Source organism: Polyodon spathula, chromosome 18, assembly GCF_017654505.1.
Source record: "Polyodon spathula isolate WHYD16114869_AA chromosome 18, ASM1765450v1, whole genome shotgun sequence".
In the NCBI taxonomy this organism is placed as follows: domain Eukaryota; kingdom Metazoa; phylum Chordata; class Actinopteri; order Acipenseriformes; family Polyodontidae; genus Polyodon; species Polyodon spathula.
Genome location: NC_054551.1, coordinates 12,176,151 through 12,194,852, shown reverse-complemented (window position 1 = coordinate 12,194,852; position 18,702 = coordinate 12,176,151). Strand labels below are relative to the sequence as shown.

The 18,702-nt window shown below is 41.1% G+C and overlaps 1 protein-coding gene across 5 annotated transcripts in view; it reads right to left on the bottom strand.

The window, feature by feature from the left end:
- The window catches only part of LOC121330953 (C-Jun-amino-terminal kinase-interacting protein 3-like), a 227,200-nt gene that overhangs the window by 66,322 nt on the left and 142,176 nt on the right, over window positions 1-18,702 (bottom strand). For all 5 annotated transcript variants that reach the window (XM_041277960.1, XM_041277963.1, XM_041277964.1 and 2 more), the window contains 4 exons: window positions 11,466-11,522; window positions 9,210-9,380; window positions 7,597-7,723; window positions 497-547 (listed from right to left, as the gene is read on the bottom strand). In XM_041277960.1, the coding sequence (XP_041133894.1) occupies window positions 497-547; window positions 7,597-7,723; window positions 9,210-9,380; window positions 11,466-11,522 (406 nt within the window). The remainder of the gene's footprint in view (window positions 1-496; window positions 548-7,596; window positions 7,724-9,209; window positions 9,381-11,465; window positions 11,523-18,702) is intronic.

Below are 18,702 nucleotides of genomic sequence, written 5' to 3'. Positions count from 1 at the left end.
AACCAAGTTCACAAACGTTTCAGCAAGAGATTGCAACTTTGGCTTACTTCCTTTCTTTGACGGTAAACTAACAGTTTTACAATGTCACTGCCAGCTCATCATTAAAAACCATCACACCCTCTCTGTCAGTCCTTTTGAACCTGTTCAAAGCCTAGAGAAGCCTCTATTAGGACCAGCTTGCTAGACCATCAAACTGTAATGGTTTAAAGTGATTAAAGCTTAACAAAATAATTAAATTCCCATGCCACATGCCCTATATATATTTAGCAACTTATTTTTAAAACCTGGTATCTGATACTCCACTAGAGTAAAGGAATCTCTCAGCGGAGTTTGCTTGGTTTTCACCAGTGAGAGAAATGGTCCCTTTGCAATCCCTGCTGTCAGAGCTGAGTCTCTTGGTTACTATTTGACTGCCCCCCAATATCTGTTTCTTCTCAACACAATTCCCATTTACTGTGGCATCAGCGACATGCTGTAATCTGGAATCCCGACTTGCCTGCCGTTTCTTCTGTGGCCCCTCCTGAGAATGCTCTGCCAGTGGACCTGTCTGTAGAAAATCAAATCAGAGTGACTTATCAGCAGCTTCACAGACCCTGGCAGGAGCACACCCCTGTGTAGGACACCCCTCATACACCAATTGGATCATACATTCATACAAGTCAAATCAACAGAAAAACAATGCAAAGACATTGAGAAAGACTTATAGCTTACATCAATACTTTGGTAAAACTGAATAAACTCAACACTGAAGAACTCACTGGTATGATGGTAAGGAAAGGGTAATACACATACATATAAAGAAGTGTCAACCAAGGCTTTCAAAGCAGTCTTATTAGTAACATTATCATGGGTCCCCTTGTTACTGTGCTGTTGTTTGTGCTTGTTATTTTCATCCAGACTTTCAAATTTTGAAGCAACTGCAAATGTAAAATAAATCTGGAAAAAGTTGCACAGCACAGCACTTCAATTAAAATGAGAATTTGAATTGTTCTGAATGGCTTGGCTTACAGCAGTGGCTCTCAAACTTTTTTGTTTGCGGGCTACCTGAACTATTTTTTTTATCTCAGCGGACCACACAATAAACAGTATAGTTTACTCAAACATAAGCATATACAAAAATCCCTACAATACTAAGAATAACCGGGAACCGGCAGACCAAAGATTGAGAACCACCGTCTTATAGCATTAAAATGGCCTTATTATTTTCTGAAAATTTGCAAAGATAACTATTGTAAAGAAACTTTGCAAAAAATTATTTAACAAACATTTTTTGTTCTCCATGCAATAAAGTAAAAAAAAAAAAAAAAAAACAAAGACCCAAGATATTCATAAGAAAAGTTGCCAATAAGGTCCAGTCCACAGATTTTAAACGAGACTAGTGACTGAAAATAGATGAACTGCTTCAACAGCATCCACACTGGTGTATCTAGTACCCTACTTGAGGTAGTCTTGAGTGGAGTTCTAATTAAACCATATTATTTTGTGTGGTTTACTTGTAATACTGTAATACCTGCTGTTTATTTTAAAGCACTGGTTAGAACTTGTAGCTAACAAAATAATGCCATCAATCACACCTGTTTTGCACTTCCATTAGCTACATACAGCTACTTTTATACCAATTTGAATTAAACCCATGTCACAGCAAACAAGTATTTCATTTTGAAACATGATATCTGGTACTACACTTGGTTCATAAATCTCTGTTTGCAGGCCACGCTTTCAGTTAGTATTGCACTCATTCTCAGTTATTTTATCTTCCACCCCTTCAATGGCTTATTTCCTGTCAATAACCAATCAGCTGGTTCCTCTATTGACTGACAAGCTTCCAGCCAATAACGTGACTCAGAAGATACTGTTGAGGTCAAATGACCCAGAAAGTACAAGTGTAACCAGATATCCTGAGAGTAAGGCATAGTATCAGATATAATATTTCTTTCAAAACTGCACACTGGAGTCCTATATCATGAATGGATGTGCATTGTAGAGAAAATGGAACTTACTTTAATGGAGTTTAAACGTTAAATGCTATCAAAAAGTTTTGTATTTGGTAGCTAATGGAAGTGCAAAATGTGTAAGAGTTAAGTAATTACTTTGTTAAGTACAATTACATTAATATAACCATCTTTTTTCCTTTTCTCTAAAATAAAGACCAATAAAAAAATACAAAAAAGGAGCAGCTGGCTCTATACACACACACACACACTGTGTTACCTGGTTAATGTCCCCTCGGTTCATATTTTTAAAACCACTTGCCACTCACCACAGGTTTCTATGTTAAATTAACTCTTTAATATCACTAGGTATCCCGCTTATTATCCCCATTTGAGTCGTCTACCAAATCTGCGCAGATGAGGTGTACCATTTTAAATAAATTATTTAACCAATTATACTATCCTTAGATTAATAAGCATTGTGTAAACCCTATCAAAAGCAGTACTTGAAGGGCGATACTTCAGAAGTCATGCCTTCAAAATGTCAGTTAGTAAAGACTGTTAGTAAACTCTACCGAAATCGGGATGTCTTACAGCAGTGTAACTCAAACAGAAAGAGGCACTGTCTCAGTAATGCAGGCAATGTACTGCCCTGCTCATCCTCCCCTCAAACTCAGCAACATCAAACTTGCTTTCTTACTTCTTAGTGTAACTTCGCCGATACAGCAATGAGATCAGTGCATCATCCGAACACTGAAAGCAAACTAACAACGGCAGATGGTTCTGAAAATCCTAGCTACACTGGATGATGGGAACAGCGTGTCAGCAAATGAACAGGCAAAAAAAATCGATCTTTTCACAACAATATTGCTAATTAAGGAGGCTTGGGACTGTGAAAAACGAAACCATCCGCAACTGTTTTCATGCAGCTGGCTTCTGCAGAGGATACCCCAACTTTGTCAGAGGGAGAACAAATGGAAGAAACGGTGGAGGCACTGGGGCTGACAGACAAAGAATTCAGTGCTTTCATCAATGTGGATGCTGATGCTGAATGCACTGAGCCACTGCTGGATGAACACATCGTTGCAGATATCCAGCAAGTAGCCAATTCTGAGCGAGATGAAGAGGGCGAATCACTTTTGGCGACTATCTCCCGGTGAAGCTCAGAAATCTCTGACAACTTCGCAAAACTTTTTGGCACAGAATGAATTTGACAACTGGTCTGTACTCAACCAGATTGAAAAATAAGTGGATAAACTATCTGCTCAACATCTACTCAACACCCACCAGGCAACACTGCGTAACTTTTTAAAATAAGGACAATACGTTTTTCAAACGATGTTCTCTTTTCACAATCAAAAAATTTAGGTAGAATCTGTTGGACTGTTTTTTATGGTAAAGTACACTGTTGCAGCGTTATCAACTGCATGGTGATGCCATAGGATAACATGAGACCATGTTTATATTCCAACCCGCATAATATCCCCAAAAAGCTGCACGGTAATGGGGTGTCATAAAGACGGCCGGAGTGGGTGACATCAGACCAGAAACAGAAACCCGGAAATAAACAACAGAGAGAGGTGAAGTTTGGTGGAGCTGAGCGAATGGTTTCACTCAGCATTTAATAAATAAACAGAACAGAAAATATAAAGGTTGTAACAAACAAAAAAACACAGGACACGGCACTGTTAGCCAAAATAAACAGACAAACAAAACGGACTAGCACTAAACAAAACACGGTGAGCTTCTATTTTACTTATCACTTTTACTATTACCTCCGTCTCCAATCTTGTTCTCCACTCACCCAACACACAACCCAGAGTGGGTGAAAACATGCAGCTTTTATGCAGCTGTACCGTGACTCAATTGCTAATCAATCATTCAGCTGGAGTCGCGGTACAACTGCACGTGAATTAATAAAGTGCAATTCCCCGTGCTCACATATTATTACATTTTACTTGCACGTGAAGTGATGTGCAATCCTCGTGCCTAAATACAAACATACATTTTAAACATTCGTGTTACACAGACACGTTTATATCCCATGTACCAATGACTATACACCAACATTAACACACAACACAAAATACACACAGGGGCGGGCACTTTGCCACATGGGGATATTAAACAAGTTACACTTGTGTGTGTATGTGATATATATATATATATATATATATATATATATATATATATATATATATATATATATATATATTATATATATATCCACATACACACACAGTGGTTTGCAAAGTATTCAACCCCTTGCAAAGTTTTCACATTTTGTTGGCACCTGAGCGTACATAGTTACAGAGACTGAATGATACTCTTGTACTTGTGTTCACACATCAGGGGAAAATCAATAGAGCACTTTTTTTTCAACTTTTACTCGACAGGAGAAAGATTTCTAAAATACTTTTTTTCTAAAATCTGCAGTGCATCCAGTTCATGCTCCGTCCTGCAACAATGCTGGTGCTCTGATTGCAATGAGAGGTGTATTGTGGGAACAGAAAATGTTGGTTCCCTGAAATAGAAATGTAACCATTAGGTATAGGTATTTACCTCCTAAAGGCCTGAAACCTGAATAAACTATATTAATGCTGCCAATGACGTGGTCATGCCCCCCAAGGGCATAAAATGACAGCCTGCCGCAATCATGGACACAGCGACCTTGAAGGTGAATGGTTACATTTCTATTTCAGGGAACCAGGGTTATGATAATAACGTTTCCTATCAAGTACAAAATGTAACCATTACTGAATGGGTCAGTATACCCAAGCCGTAGCAAGAGCAAGATTGCAGCACAACCAGAATGCTACAAGGCTACGCCGAGGCTGCCTTGTGCATTACTATTCAGAACCCCAGTAACAAGAAGCTAGGGCTAAAATATTGAAGGAGAAACTCACCTCTATGCCTGTGTTGTAAGGGTCGTCTGAGAAGCCACCCTTAACAAGGGCCTGCTTAAGAAGCCATCCAAAACCAGGGCTGAGAATCCATGACATTAAGTCTATAGAACCAAGTAAAGGTATGGGGAATAGCCCACACCACTGCATTGCAAATGTCCTTGACAGATGGACCCTGGAATAAAGCCCACGAAGTTGCTATGCCCCTGGAGGAATGGGCAGTGAGGGGGCAAGTTGGCCAGTTCATAGGCAGTCCTGACTGTATCTGCTATCCATTTGGACAGTCTCTGTTTAGACAGGGCTTGACCATGGGACTTCATCCCAGAGCAGAAAACATTGTTCGGACTGCCTCCAACTTTTTGTTCTGTCAACGTAGGGCAGAGCGTATGGAGCTGCAGCTCTCTGTCAGACTGGAAAGGATGTGGAGGGAAGCCTCCAATTCCACAGACAGGTTGACATGGAATGCTGAGATTGTCTTTACCAAAAGGCAGGATTGGTACAAAGCATAACCTTTATCCTGGCCTCGCTCACCTGCTTTGCAAAGGTGACAGCAAGCAAACAGTCATTTGAGCGATAAATATTTCAGCTCAGCTGAACACATGGGATCAAATGGAGGCTTCACGAGTACATTGAGCACCACATTTGTCCTTCATAGGCAGCTAATGCTGTCGAACCCCTTTCAAAAATTGCCCCACCAGGAACTGAGCTCCTGGGGAGACCAATTTTGACATGGTAAGCTGAATGGCTCCCTGATAGACCTTTAATGTTGAGAGGGATTTCCCCTCATCAAACAGGTCCAGCAAAAACTGCAGTACTATTGCCACGTGACAAGTGGTGGGGTTGAACCCACGAGGCAGACACCACGTCAGAAAGACATATCGGGAACGTGTGGCATTTTGCAAGGTGTCAACAACCCCATTGGACACAGCGGTTCGCAGTTACCACAGGTATCACTGTACAGAGATGCCCACCTGTGCAAGTTACTGGCAAAACCTCAGTACGCACACAAGGCTGAGGGAAGCCTGCTTGTTAGAATGAAATAACAGCCCTCGTAATGGTGATGCAGCATTGTCACCTAAACAGCAAAAAGGTGCTGTGGGAGGAATTGCAAGCAACCACAACCGAAGCAAACTCTTGGTCCTGCGCAGCACTGCTGAGCCCTGCAGCTGCTCTCACTACACGTCTGCCGCAGCACACACTGAAATTGCTGAACAAAACGAGAATAAAATAACTCCAGCCAGAGCTATTGCAGCCTGGGGAGAGAGCACAAAGTTAGCTGCCTTACGTTGCTTGATCCCTGGTAAGGGGCGACTCAAGCCGCCAGCTTCACACGGGGCACAAGGCCGTATGTGGGACGTAACAAACAACAGGCTGTAGTGCACAATATACACGTAATTAATAATAAAAAAAAAAAAAAAAAAAAACTTACAGCGTAACTACATTATCACATAAATTATGTAAAACACAATAATTAGCAAAAATGATACCAGTCATAAGAAACAAGTACAGGTTCCTACTGTCAGGCGAGTTCTTGAAAGGAAAAATGGCACTGAGGTCTGTCATTTTATGCCCTCGGGTGGCGGACCATGACTGCATCACAGGCTCTGCAGGCAGCTTTGATCTTTCATATTTTAGTCAGGTTTTGGGTCTTTAGAAGGTTGTGACAGAGATCGAATGATTCTTGGTGTTAGATCTCCTTCCCGACCTGTGAGGGCGCTGTCTAAAAGGAACAGAGTACCTTTAACTAAATGGCAAGACCTTAGGGTAGGTGGAAGTCAGTCTTTAGGAAGGGGGTGGAGCTAAGGCACCCAAGCTGAATGACTCGGAAGGGAAATGGCGTGGCATCCGAGGATTGGAGGAGCAGATGCGCTCGTTAACATATGGGTCGTGAGCAAGGGTAGAAATAGGTCGTAGTGGAAGTGATCTGTTCCTTGGTAAATGGTTAGTGTTAAAACCTACAAGGAGTCTGTGTTGCCGTATTGTGAGTCGTGAGTTTTGTCTTGTGTTTGTTAACTGTTGTCTGTTTTTTAGTAGACTACCAGTAGCACGATCCGGAGCTGAAGTGAAAGCCAGCATAAACCCGGACATCACTTTAGCCCCTGCATTTCATGGAGAACCGTAATACACCACTAGCATTTATTCACTGTCACCAACAACTGCGTTTGTGTTTAGTGTCGGTGTGTTAAACTGGTCAAATCCATGGGATTCTTACAAACAAAGTGATACACGCCGCTGTATTCACTTCATCACATATTATTTACAGGTGTTTGCCATAAGGCTCTGGACATTGTAGCAATTCCAATAAACACCCTTGCATCTGTTCATAATGGTCTGGGTGATTCTTACCTGCACAGCACTGCACTCACCTGTATCCACCCACCACTTTGCTACAGAGGTAAATATCTATTCGTGATGGTTACATTTCATACTTGAAAGGAAACCAGCATTATTGCAGGACAAAGTATAATCTGGATATACTCTGATCCTGGCAAAACATTTTTTTCTCGTGGCAAACTCTCCTGAGGAAATGTTGAGAAACATACTGCCTAGTTGATTTAACATAAGAACATTAAAAAAAGATTATGAGTGAGAGGAGGCCAATCAGCCCATCTAAGCTTGTCAGGTTCCTAGTAGTTGATTGATCTCAGAATTTTGTCAAGTGTGTGATTAAAGACAGTTTGTAAATATAACACTGCAATTGGACCGCCCGGGACACAGTGAAGGTACCGGAATGCTGTCCCTCTTGAATTCCAGTGTGGTACCTGTTTGAAGCGCGGGGGCAGGCTCCAGCCGCACGCCTGCATGAGCCCGTCATCGCTGCGCATGTGCTCTCGGACCTGGCGATACTGCTCGCGCCGTTGCTCTCGCCGGGCCGACAGTGCGCAGTCGCTGAGGAGAGACACAACACCATTACTGACCAATCTACAGTCAGAACAAGAGAGAGCGCTGTAACAGCACCAACATCAGTCACACAGCTCAGCTACAGGACGGGGCAGCAGGCACAACTCACAACAGCAAAGGAAGGAGGCTTTTGATTTAGTGTTTAATATCATAGGTCCTGTTCACCAAACTTTTTAAACTGCTTTACAGCCACAGAGACAGCACTCAACCACGTGTTGTATTTCAAGAGTTATTGTGGGATTTCACCAGAGAGGAAGAGTACGTAGCGTCAATGTCATTTGAATTGCTTTTTTACTGTTTTATGCTATTTGCAATCCTTCTAAATGGTTCTGTTAGACCAATATTGAGTTATTACCACTGTTCTCTAAATCTGCCTTCATCTGACTTTGAGCTGTTTTCAGCTTGTCTGGGAAATATTAAATGCCAGGATTGATAGCCTTCCTCACTCCACTCAAATCACAATGTAAATCGACTCCGTCAGCCCTCACACATGTATAACAAGGTATGGGGTAGCAGGAGCAGTTGAAAGGTCACATTGTCACGTGATCTGAATGGAATGTGGAAGGCTGTTCAGTCCCGGCACAGGATTCACCAGACAAGCTGAAAGCAATTCAAAGCCAGTAAAGACAGATTCACAGAAAAATGATAACTTGGACCAAGTTAACATTTTTATTTGTTCAAATGTATTATTATTTCAATAAATTTCTTATTTAACAAAATGAAATAAAAATCACACCTCAGTCCTGTCCTGAGCCTCCCCTGCCACTACTACACGACATGTGCTGGCTTTGTGATGTCAGCTACTTTGGTCTGAATTCAGAGCCTCATTTCACTTTAAGTACATGGTGCTAACAAAACTATTCCAGTAAATCCTACCTAATACGTATTTCCATCATTTTGCAGGTCTTAGATTTTCCTATATTAAAAACATTACAGAAGAATATTTATCAAACGCTCCTTGCTGATATTTCAATGTTTCACTTCCAGTAAAATTTAAGAGGTCGTAAGAAGCTGACATTGAAAACGAGACAAGTCACAGGAAAAGCAATGATGGGAACTCAGATGTGAGCCAATGAGTCTGTTCTGGGAGTCCTTTAAAAGAAAAACATTTCCATTTAACATAATGTACAAGATCTACGAAGTGATGATAATGCATATTAGATCAGATTTGCTGGGATTATTTTGTTAGCTTTCATACTTTAAATATCCTTTGAAGTTATCATCACCCCCCCCCCCCCCCCCCCAAAAAAAAAAGTTAAATCATAAATAATAAAAAATCCTCAAAATACTATCTTTGTGCTTGCTACTGTGCTGCGCTGAAGACATGTTGCATATAACCTCCTTTTGAAACGATACATTAAAAATGATCATTAAAACCAAAAGAAAGTTAAAGGTGGTGAATGGAGGGACAGTCAGCAGGCTGCGTGCGGAGGATGGTTTGCGGAGCAGTGCGGTCCTGTGCCCGGGTACTCACTCCTCTGGGAAAAACTGGAGCATGCGGCCAGTTGTGGAGATCTGGCACATGGTGTGGTTGCGGCGCTGGGGGAATCCGGCTGGCATGGGGGACTTGTAGTGGATGTTGACCGCAGTGTAGGGCCGCTTGGCAGGGGGCGGGCTGGAGGAAGAGCTGAATAGACGGGCGAAACTGGAAAAGAGAGAGAGGGAGGGAGGGGAGGGGAGGGGAGAGAGGGACAGTGAATTTTAAAGTCTTGGTCATTATTCATGTAGCTAACAAAATAATTTCATAAATGTTACTTGTTGTGCACTTCCATTCATTAAAAGGTCTCAAATGTCCAAAGAAGCACATGTTACATTGGTAGTAGACATGTTTTAAAGATTGATATATAAGAACATTTAAGAACAAAAGAAGGCCATTTTTAGTGGCTGATTGATCTCAAACCTTTGTCAAGTTGTGTCTTAAAGGAGTCCAGTGATTCTGACTCAACTCAACCCATTCCATAACACTGTGTGAAGTATCTACTTCCTTCTGTCCTAAAGCTATTTCTACTTTCCACTTGTGTCCCCTGGTCGTGGTTTCTGTGCTGTGCTTAATGTATTGGCTAAGGTTTTTTATTCCAGGCTAAATTGATTCAGTTCTTTCAGCCTATCTTCTTTCAGACTAAGCCCTGGAATTGGTCAGGTTGCTGTCGTGCTACAGTTGGTTAAAGAAATCTCTGTTTGCAAGCCATGCTTTCAGCTAGTGTTGCACTTGCTTGGTCACCTTCAGGACCTTCTTTCATGTCGTTAACCAATCAACTGCTCACCCATTGACTGACATACTTTAATGACATGACACTTTAATGTACTGACATACTTTAATGTACGACACCGTGTTCCAGTTCCCGCCAATATCCAGCAACTTCGCACCGTCATTGAAGAGAAGTGGGACAACATTCCACAGTCCACAATCAACAGTACGGGGCTTTGAGTTCAGGAGCTGTTTATTTCTAGTCTGCTAGAGCAGTAAGAGGCTTTGAGTTCAGGGGGTGTTTATTTCTAGTCTGGTAGAGCAGTACGGTCCTTTGAGTTCAGGAGCTGTTTATTTCTAGTCTGGTAGAGCAGTACAGTGCTTTGAGTTCAGGAGCTGTTAATTTCTAGTTGCCTGTTATAGACCTATGTAATGTATACCAACTCAGCTAGTGTCTTTATATTAGTAAGAGCTACAGTAGCACCATTTTGTATATAGCAGTGTACTGTCAAGAAAACTTGACCCAAATTTGGTAACTATATATGGCTCTGACTTCTATAAAGCCACTTCGGCTGATCTAGCCTATGTTATCAATGGCAGGCAAAAATAACTGAACAGCAGATCCTAAACTGACATATAAAAAAAAAACAGTGTCTGAGTAATTGCTGTAAGACATACTCGGAATGATTGTAAACATCACAAAAAGGTAAGGGTAATTTGGAGTTCTTGCTTTTTACTATTACTTGAACTTAGAGAATGATTTTACAAGCTTGTTCAAATACTGACAAAATAATTCCAGTAAATCTTACCTTATATGTATTAACATCACTTTGCAGATCTCACTTTTACTATATATAGGAGGCACACACTTTGTTAAATGTGGATTCGGTTTTTTAATGGTATTTGTTTTCACAACATTTATGAACAATAAAACTGGCGAGTGTCTCTTGCACTCTTTCCCATAATGCACTTCTTGCAGAAGGAACTCGTTGGTCACAAGTGAGCTGCTTCTGGGAGTTTGAGTCTATGTAGGAAAACAATTTTGAACAAGACAATGACTGGTCCCAGAATACTGTAAGCATTTGCCATTTATATTCTCAAGCTCCCAGAAGCCAGACACGTTGGCTTCGCATTTGAGTTTCAATCACTGCTTTTCCTATGACAAACGTGTTTTCAAAATGTACTTAATTCATTCATGTGACTTCGGGAAGTTGACTGGAAGTAGAGCACTTAAGTATTTGACAGAGTGTTTGACAAATACTCTTCTTTAAATAAATTAACATTAAGAAATCTAATTCACCTTTACTATGTGTTTGTTTTTAATATAGGAAAATCTGAGGCCTATGAAATGATGGCAATACATATCTGGTAAGATTGAAGGGAATTATTTGTTAGCACTGTGCACTTTAAGTGTTACAAACAGACTTGAGGCTCTTAAACAGAAACACCATCAAAAACCAGGTCATCAATCCAAACACACTCACCGAGGTTTCTATCTACACCCAATCACGCTCACCATACAGGCTAGACCGCAATACTTACAACTGCCAGATGGTAGACTTTTTCTTCTCTTGCATTTGGGGGTTTTCACGAGAGGCCCTGGAAAAAGACATACAGCTTTCCAGTTACATGTCACAGGACGACAAACATTTCACCCACAACGATGGTAGAAAATGTAGCAGTACTAAAATAAATATTATAGAATTACTTGACAAATGTGTTAACATTGAAGAAACTGAGAAAGCTGTACTAATATAACATTCTCTCAATGTCTAGAACAACTGTATAATTTGTCAAACATTTTTAAAGTGGTTGTAACTACATTTACATTACACTTACAGGTGTTTTTTTTTTCTTTTTTTTTTTTATTATTGCAAAACACACCGACCCCTCCCACCGAACCCACCCACTCCACATGGAACCTTGTTACAGAATTTTGAATATCACTGAAGGGTTATGTAAGCAAGATAACTATAAGAGAAGTAAATAATAATAATTACAAAAAAAAACCAAAATCTAAATAGTGATAATAAAAAGAAATAAATTGAGTAAACAATTGCATAAATCATTGGAAAAACAGACCATATGCTCTATATACAGTATATCTATGCCGGCACACTCCAATATGCAGTATATATACACACACACACACACACACACACACACACACACACACACACACACCAGTACCTGCTATCGGAGTAGTGTAATACAAGTGCATATCAGCATACAGTAAAAAAATAAGTAATAATAATAAAGAAAAAATATCTATATTAATAATAATGATATACAGCTAAGTAGATGCATATGTTGGTTTATCCCTCCTGGGCTATGTAAGAGAGAAAATTGACCCATGTTTCATTAAATTCACTGTGTTTATCCTGTATCCTTGCTGTGAGTCTCTCCATAGATGCTTGATTAGACATTGTATTTAACCACTGAGAGACTGATGTGTTTGTTCTATTTTTCCAGTTTAGTAAAATTATTTTTTTTGCAATCGTTTCAGTTGAATGACAACCATTACCGAATGGGAAAGAGCCCTCTCTGACCGTCAATCACTGAGTATATATAAAAAAGCTGCACTATCAGGGCCCTGCTGTGAAGGGGAAGTCCCTCCCACCTCCTGTTGAAGAGGAGGTGGGAGGGACTTCCGCTGGCGGTAATGGTGGCCGCTCGCCGGGATTTGTGGCTGACACAAGTCAAGGTCGTGGAGACCGAGAGGGTGGTGTTACTGGATGCCCCCATTACACCGGGGAAGACATTTGGGGCAACCACTGATGCGAGCCTTGAGAGGTCCCACAAGGCCACGGAGGTCGCCTCCAAGTTTTCGCTTACCATCAGCGGCCAAGGTGGCATTCACAATCTGCTAGGGTAGCAGGCAGAGGCAGAGCCAGCGGCAAGGGACCACCGCAAGCCAGGGGTAACCGGTTCTCCGGTGGTAGACCGAGGCCGGGGTCTAAGAAAGACCTGTCCCCACCCAAGCCCAAGGGAGACCACCTCGAACCAGCGAGACAGAGGTCAATTTTATTTTTAGGGAATGTCATAACTGAAGATACCTAAAGTAGGCATTTTTATGGAGGTTAAATTTTTCACTCAATCTCTCAAATGAGAGGAACTTCCCATCTTCAAAGAGGTAGTGTAAATAGGTGATATCCTTTTGACTCCAAGAGATAAATTCAAATGGTTTCCCTGCTATGAGGAAGTCAGCATTGTGCCAAATGGGATAATATTGAGATGGGTGCAGATTGGTCCCAGTGAGTTTGTGAGCTCTTAACTAGGCTTTAACTGTAACAAAGATACATGGATGACTGAGACAGGAGTGCTTCTAAAGCTCAACAAATGGAAGGTCCTTAATATGTAATTATCCTAAATCTGAATCCTCCAGGTCCATCCAAGACTGGGGAAGTTGCATCTTGAGGGTCTAGCAATTTTGCTAAACATTTAAGTTGGAAATCAAGAAAATACTTAAGAAAATCAGGGGCTGCTAAGCCAGCTTTGGAGTGCAGCTAATTTAATCTGTGGTTTCTTATGTTTCCAATAAAATTTAGTAATAGCCTGGTTAACAGTGTTAAACCACTGGGTTTTAGGTTAGGTAGGAACCATGGAGAATACAGAATTAAGTTTGGGCAATATAGTCATCTGAACTGCAGCTACCCACCCTATTAGTGAGAAAGGAAGGGCATTCCATCTGTCAAGATTTTCTATGATAACTAAGTAGGGGGAAATACAGTAATTTCGTTCATCAAATTTGAATTCCAAGGTATTTAATTCCATTTGGTGACCATCTGAAGGGGAGATTTAGAGCTAAACTATCCCACCTAAACTGATTTAAAGGCAGCACTTCAGATTTACCTCAACTGATTTTAAATCCTGAGATCAACCCATAATTATTAAAACGTTCTAGTACAGGTGGTAGAGATCTATCAGGGTGCTGGATGAACAGTAAGATATTTTATGATTTATATTTAGAGAAGATACTCCTGATATTACGGTATTTTTACGTACAGCAATAGCCAAGGATTCGATGAAAATAGCAGATAACAGGGGAGAGTGGACAGCATTGTCTAGTACCTATAAATAATTTAAAAGGTTGTGAAATTATTCCATTTGTAATTACTAGGGGGTCTACTTAAATCGCGGTAAATTTACGTATTTTTCACGGGTAGGTTGTCGAATAATTAGGATTTCGCTGACCTGTTTAAACATGAAATAAACTTAAGTAGACAGTATTTAAGAACACTATAAAGCCTAAAAATAGTGATACTTGATTCCTTACTAAAACAGAGTGCTGTCATTTGTTAAAGACAAGCATGCAGCATCCCACTGCAGTTGTCTTGCCCATACATTGAGACTGCACGTTCTGCATCCACTAAATTGGTTGGAAGTTAAGGCAAAGTTTTGCCAAATTATACTGATGTGGAAATCGATTAGAAACAGTCCCAAAACTTGTTTACTCAAGGGCATCTGGCATACTTTAATAAAGGCAATGTATGCAGAACGCTCGTTATCATGTTATTTGTCCCATCCAATAATTAATTTTATTAGTAATGAGTCAAAACAAAGAAAACATGGCTATTCGGGTCTAAAATTCCAACTGCGAAAAAGCAGCAGGTTCAGGCGAGGTGGCTGTGCTAGATCGTGTAGTACTGATTTAACTTGCCAACAGGAATACTTTCTGTCTGGGCTGACTTTCCAGTTTTGTTTCTGAAATCTGTTTATTTTATGTTCTGTTTAGCAGCCTCTGTAGTAGCCTTTAACGTGTGATTCTTAGCTAAATAACGATCGATCGTATTTTCAAAAGACACATTAAGATATGCAAAAAAATTACCTCAATCTCCATGTACAGTTTCTTTTGGAAATATCTTGAAACGAATATCAGCTGAAATATACTTTACTTATTTGTGGATGTTTTTTGTTTGTTTGTTTTTTGCTTAAGTGCAATGCACAGGACGGCAAAGGAATTTAAAAAAAGGGCTATCTACAGAAAGAAGATACATAGTTTGCGTCGCTTGCGTTGTGCAGTAGTTCATTTAAACAAGTTTTTTTTTTTTCCTCTCCGTACTTGTTTGTATGCATTGGCCCCTAAAAGAGGTGACTTTCGCAGTGACCCCTCAATTTCACGATTTCCGCGAAATCCGCGAAATCACGATTTAGGTAGACCCCTAGTAATGACTGAGGCATGGGGTGAGCTGTATAGAATCCTAATCCAGTCAAGAATATATCTTCCAAAACCAAATTTATCTAGAATAGTAAATAAATAAGATAAATTGACCCTGTCAAAAGCCTTCTCTGCATCCAGGAAGACTACCACTGTAGGACTGTTACTTTTTGTAGTGTATGATGTTAAAAAGCCCCCTGACATTATCTGAGGACTGCCTGTTTTTTATAGACCCTGTTTGGTCTGAATGAATGAGACCTTGAAGAGCACTTTCTAATCTTAATGCAATGGATTTACTAATTATTTTTGTGTCTGTGTTTATTAACGATATTGGATGATAATTAGCACAGAGTGCCGGATCTTTATCCTTTTTTTTTTAACAAGAGAGAAATTAATGCGGTATTCATAGACTGTGACAGTGAATTAGAAATATGTAATTGATTAATCATTTAAAAAACACATAGGGGAGATAAGAGACCAAAAAGGCTTAGAAAATTCAAATGGGTATCCATCTTAGCCAGGAGATTTTCCACAGGGCATGGCAAGCACTGCTTTTAGCAGCTCTTCACTAATCAGTGGGTTGTCTAATTTTTTAGAATCAAGCTCTGATATTGCAGGTATTTTTAATTTAAAATGTATTTATTTGGGATATCTCAGGTTCAGATTCAGGTTTATATAGATTGGAATAAGAGGATTTGAATGTCTCATTTTTTATTATTATTAATTTTTTAACATTATTATGGCTGATCTGCTATAATTTCCCGAATGGGTAGTTACCGCCTAGACCTGAATCCTGAAAAAGGTATACCAAAGCTGATCTTTGATCTGCGCTCACAGATCTCAGCATCATTTTGTTCTTCAAGCCTGTTACAATCATGGACACAGCGACCTTCAAGGCTAATGGTTACATTGATATTTCAGGGAACCAGGGTTATGCTAATAATGTAAGGTTATTATCATAACCCTGCCTTCCTGAAATAGAAATGTATGCATTACACATGGGTTAACCTATTACACACGATTCCACCGAACACTTCTACCAAAGCATCGTCTACGCCCGCGAAGTCAGCACGCCTGTCTCCACCCCCACAGGAGACAAGCTACGTGCACAACGGCGCCCAGTACCATAAACTTTCTTCAGCCTACTGCATATAATGTACGTAGCAACCAAAGAATTATAATGGATACATTTTTATTTCAGGAAACCAGGGTTATGATAATAACCTTACGTTCCCTTTCAAGTACGAAATGTATTTCAATACACATGGGTAAGTATACCTAAAGCCGTGGCGAGGACATGACCTGCAGAACAGCCAATTTTGCAAGACCGACTTGTTGCCGTACTGATAAGACGCAGTATACAGAATGCATAATTACCGCATGAATGGGCTTCCGAATGTGGCTGAGATGGCACAGTCAGCACTCTGGTTCCAAAAGCAGGGTTAAGAACATAAGAACATAAGAAAGTTTACAAACGAGAGGAGGCCATTCGGCCCATCTTGCTCGTTTGGTTGTTAGTAGCTTATTGATCCCAAAATCTCATCAAGCAGCTTCTTGAAGGATCCCAGGGTGTCAGCTTCAACAACATTACTGGGGAGTTGATTCCAGACCCTCACAATTCTCTGTGTAAAAAAGTGTCTCCTATTTTCTGTTCTGAATGCCCCTTTTTCTAAACTCCATTTGTGACCCCTGGTCCTTGTTTCTTTTTTCAGGCTGAAAAAGTCCCTTGGGTCGACACTGTCAATACCTTTTAGAATTTTGAATGCTTGAATTAGGTCGCCACGTAGTCTTCTTTGTTCAAGACTGAACAGATTCAATTCTTTTAGCCTGTCTGCATATGACATGCCTTTTAAGCCCGGAATAATTCTGGTCGCTCTTCTTTGCAATCTTTCTAGAGCAGCAATATCTTTTTTATAGCGAGGTGACCAGAACTGAACACAATATTCAAGATGAGGTCTTACTAGTGCATTGTACAGTTTTAACATTACTTCCCTTGATTTAAATTCAACACTTTTCACAATGTATCCGAGCATCTTGTTAGCCTTTTTTATAGCTTCCCCACATTGCCTAGATGAAGACATTTCTGAGTCAACAAAAACTCCTAGGTCTTTTTCATAGATTCCTTCTCCAATTTCAATATCTCCCATATGAGGATCCAGGACATTAAGCGTGTACACCTTTGTGAAGGTGTGAGGAGTGGCCCACACCGCTGCATCGCAGATGTCACAGACCGACACACCCTGACAAAATGCCCAAAAGGCAGCAAGAACCCTGGTGGAATGACCAGTGACCTCTGGAGGAGGCAAGTTGGCTTGCTCGTAAGCAATCTTAACTGTCTCCACTATCCAATTGGACAGCCTTTGTTTTGATAGAGCTTGACCTTGGTTCTTAACTCCAAAACATATAAATAGTTGCTCAGACTGTCGCCAAGTTTTTGTCCTGTCAACATAATACGCTAGTGCCCTGACCGGGCAAAGAGCATGGAGCCGACGCTCCTCATTTGACTGGAATAAAGGAGGATGGAAAGCCTCCAATTCCACAGACTGATTGACAAGGAAGGTCGATAAACATTTAGGCAGAAAGGCTGGATTTTTACAGAGCGTGATCTTAGTCTTAGACACCGGAAACATGTTTAGCAGATGTAATAGCGAATAAAAATGCTGCCTTCAAAGACAGGTACTTAAGCTCTGCAGAATGCAAAGGTTCAAAGGGTGGTTTCGTGACTGCCTGCAGCACCACTATTAACCGCCAATGAGGCACTTTTTTTCTCAAAGGAAGCCGAAGCCACCGTGCTCCTTTTAGAAGCTGACCAGCCAGAAAATGAGCCCCTGGGGACACAGAGTCATCACCTCCATGATTCTGTGGGCTAACCAATGGAGACGGGGAGAGCACAGACCATCTGGTGGTTGATGTAGGCCACCACGGTTGTGTTGTCTGTCCTGACCAACACATGTCTCCCCTGCACCTCCTGGAAGAAACTCTGCAAGGCTAGAAAAACAGCATTTATGTGAAGCCCCAACCAAGGGGGCTGCACACACCTTGCGCTCCTCGTCTGTTCCACACTGTGCCCCAGCCTGAACTGGAGGCGTCTGTGGTGATCACCTCTCGCCTGGCGATACTGCCCAACGGCACACCTAGATACAGGTGAGCCGGCTGTTTCCACCACGAGAGGGCCTCATACAGTGTCGAGACAGCGACAGATGGCGATGTGGTTGCAAGGGGAATTGACTCACCTTGTGATTGAACCACACTTGAAGAGGACGCATACCAAGAAGACCCAATGGAAGGGTCTGAGATGCTGCTGCCATCAGGCCCAGATGGTAGCCTGGGACGGTACCAGCTGACTCTTTGACATGTTCACCATCAGGCCGAGCCTGTCGAGGTGAGCGGTCACCAGTTCTGTGTGGACTACTGCCTGTGTTGGAGACTGGGCACATATGAGCCAGTTGTCCAGGTAGGTGAACACTCTGATGCAGAACACAGAACTTGTAAACGGTCCCTTGAAAGGAGAACCGTAGACATTTCCTGTGGCCGGATTTTATTGGAACGTGGAAGTAGGCGTCTTTCAAGTCCACTGTAGTGAACCAGTCGCCCGGTCTGACAAACGGTTTTACTGTCAGT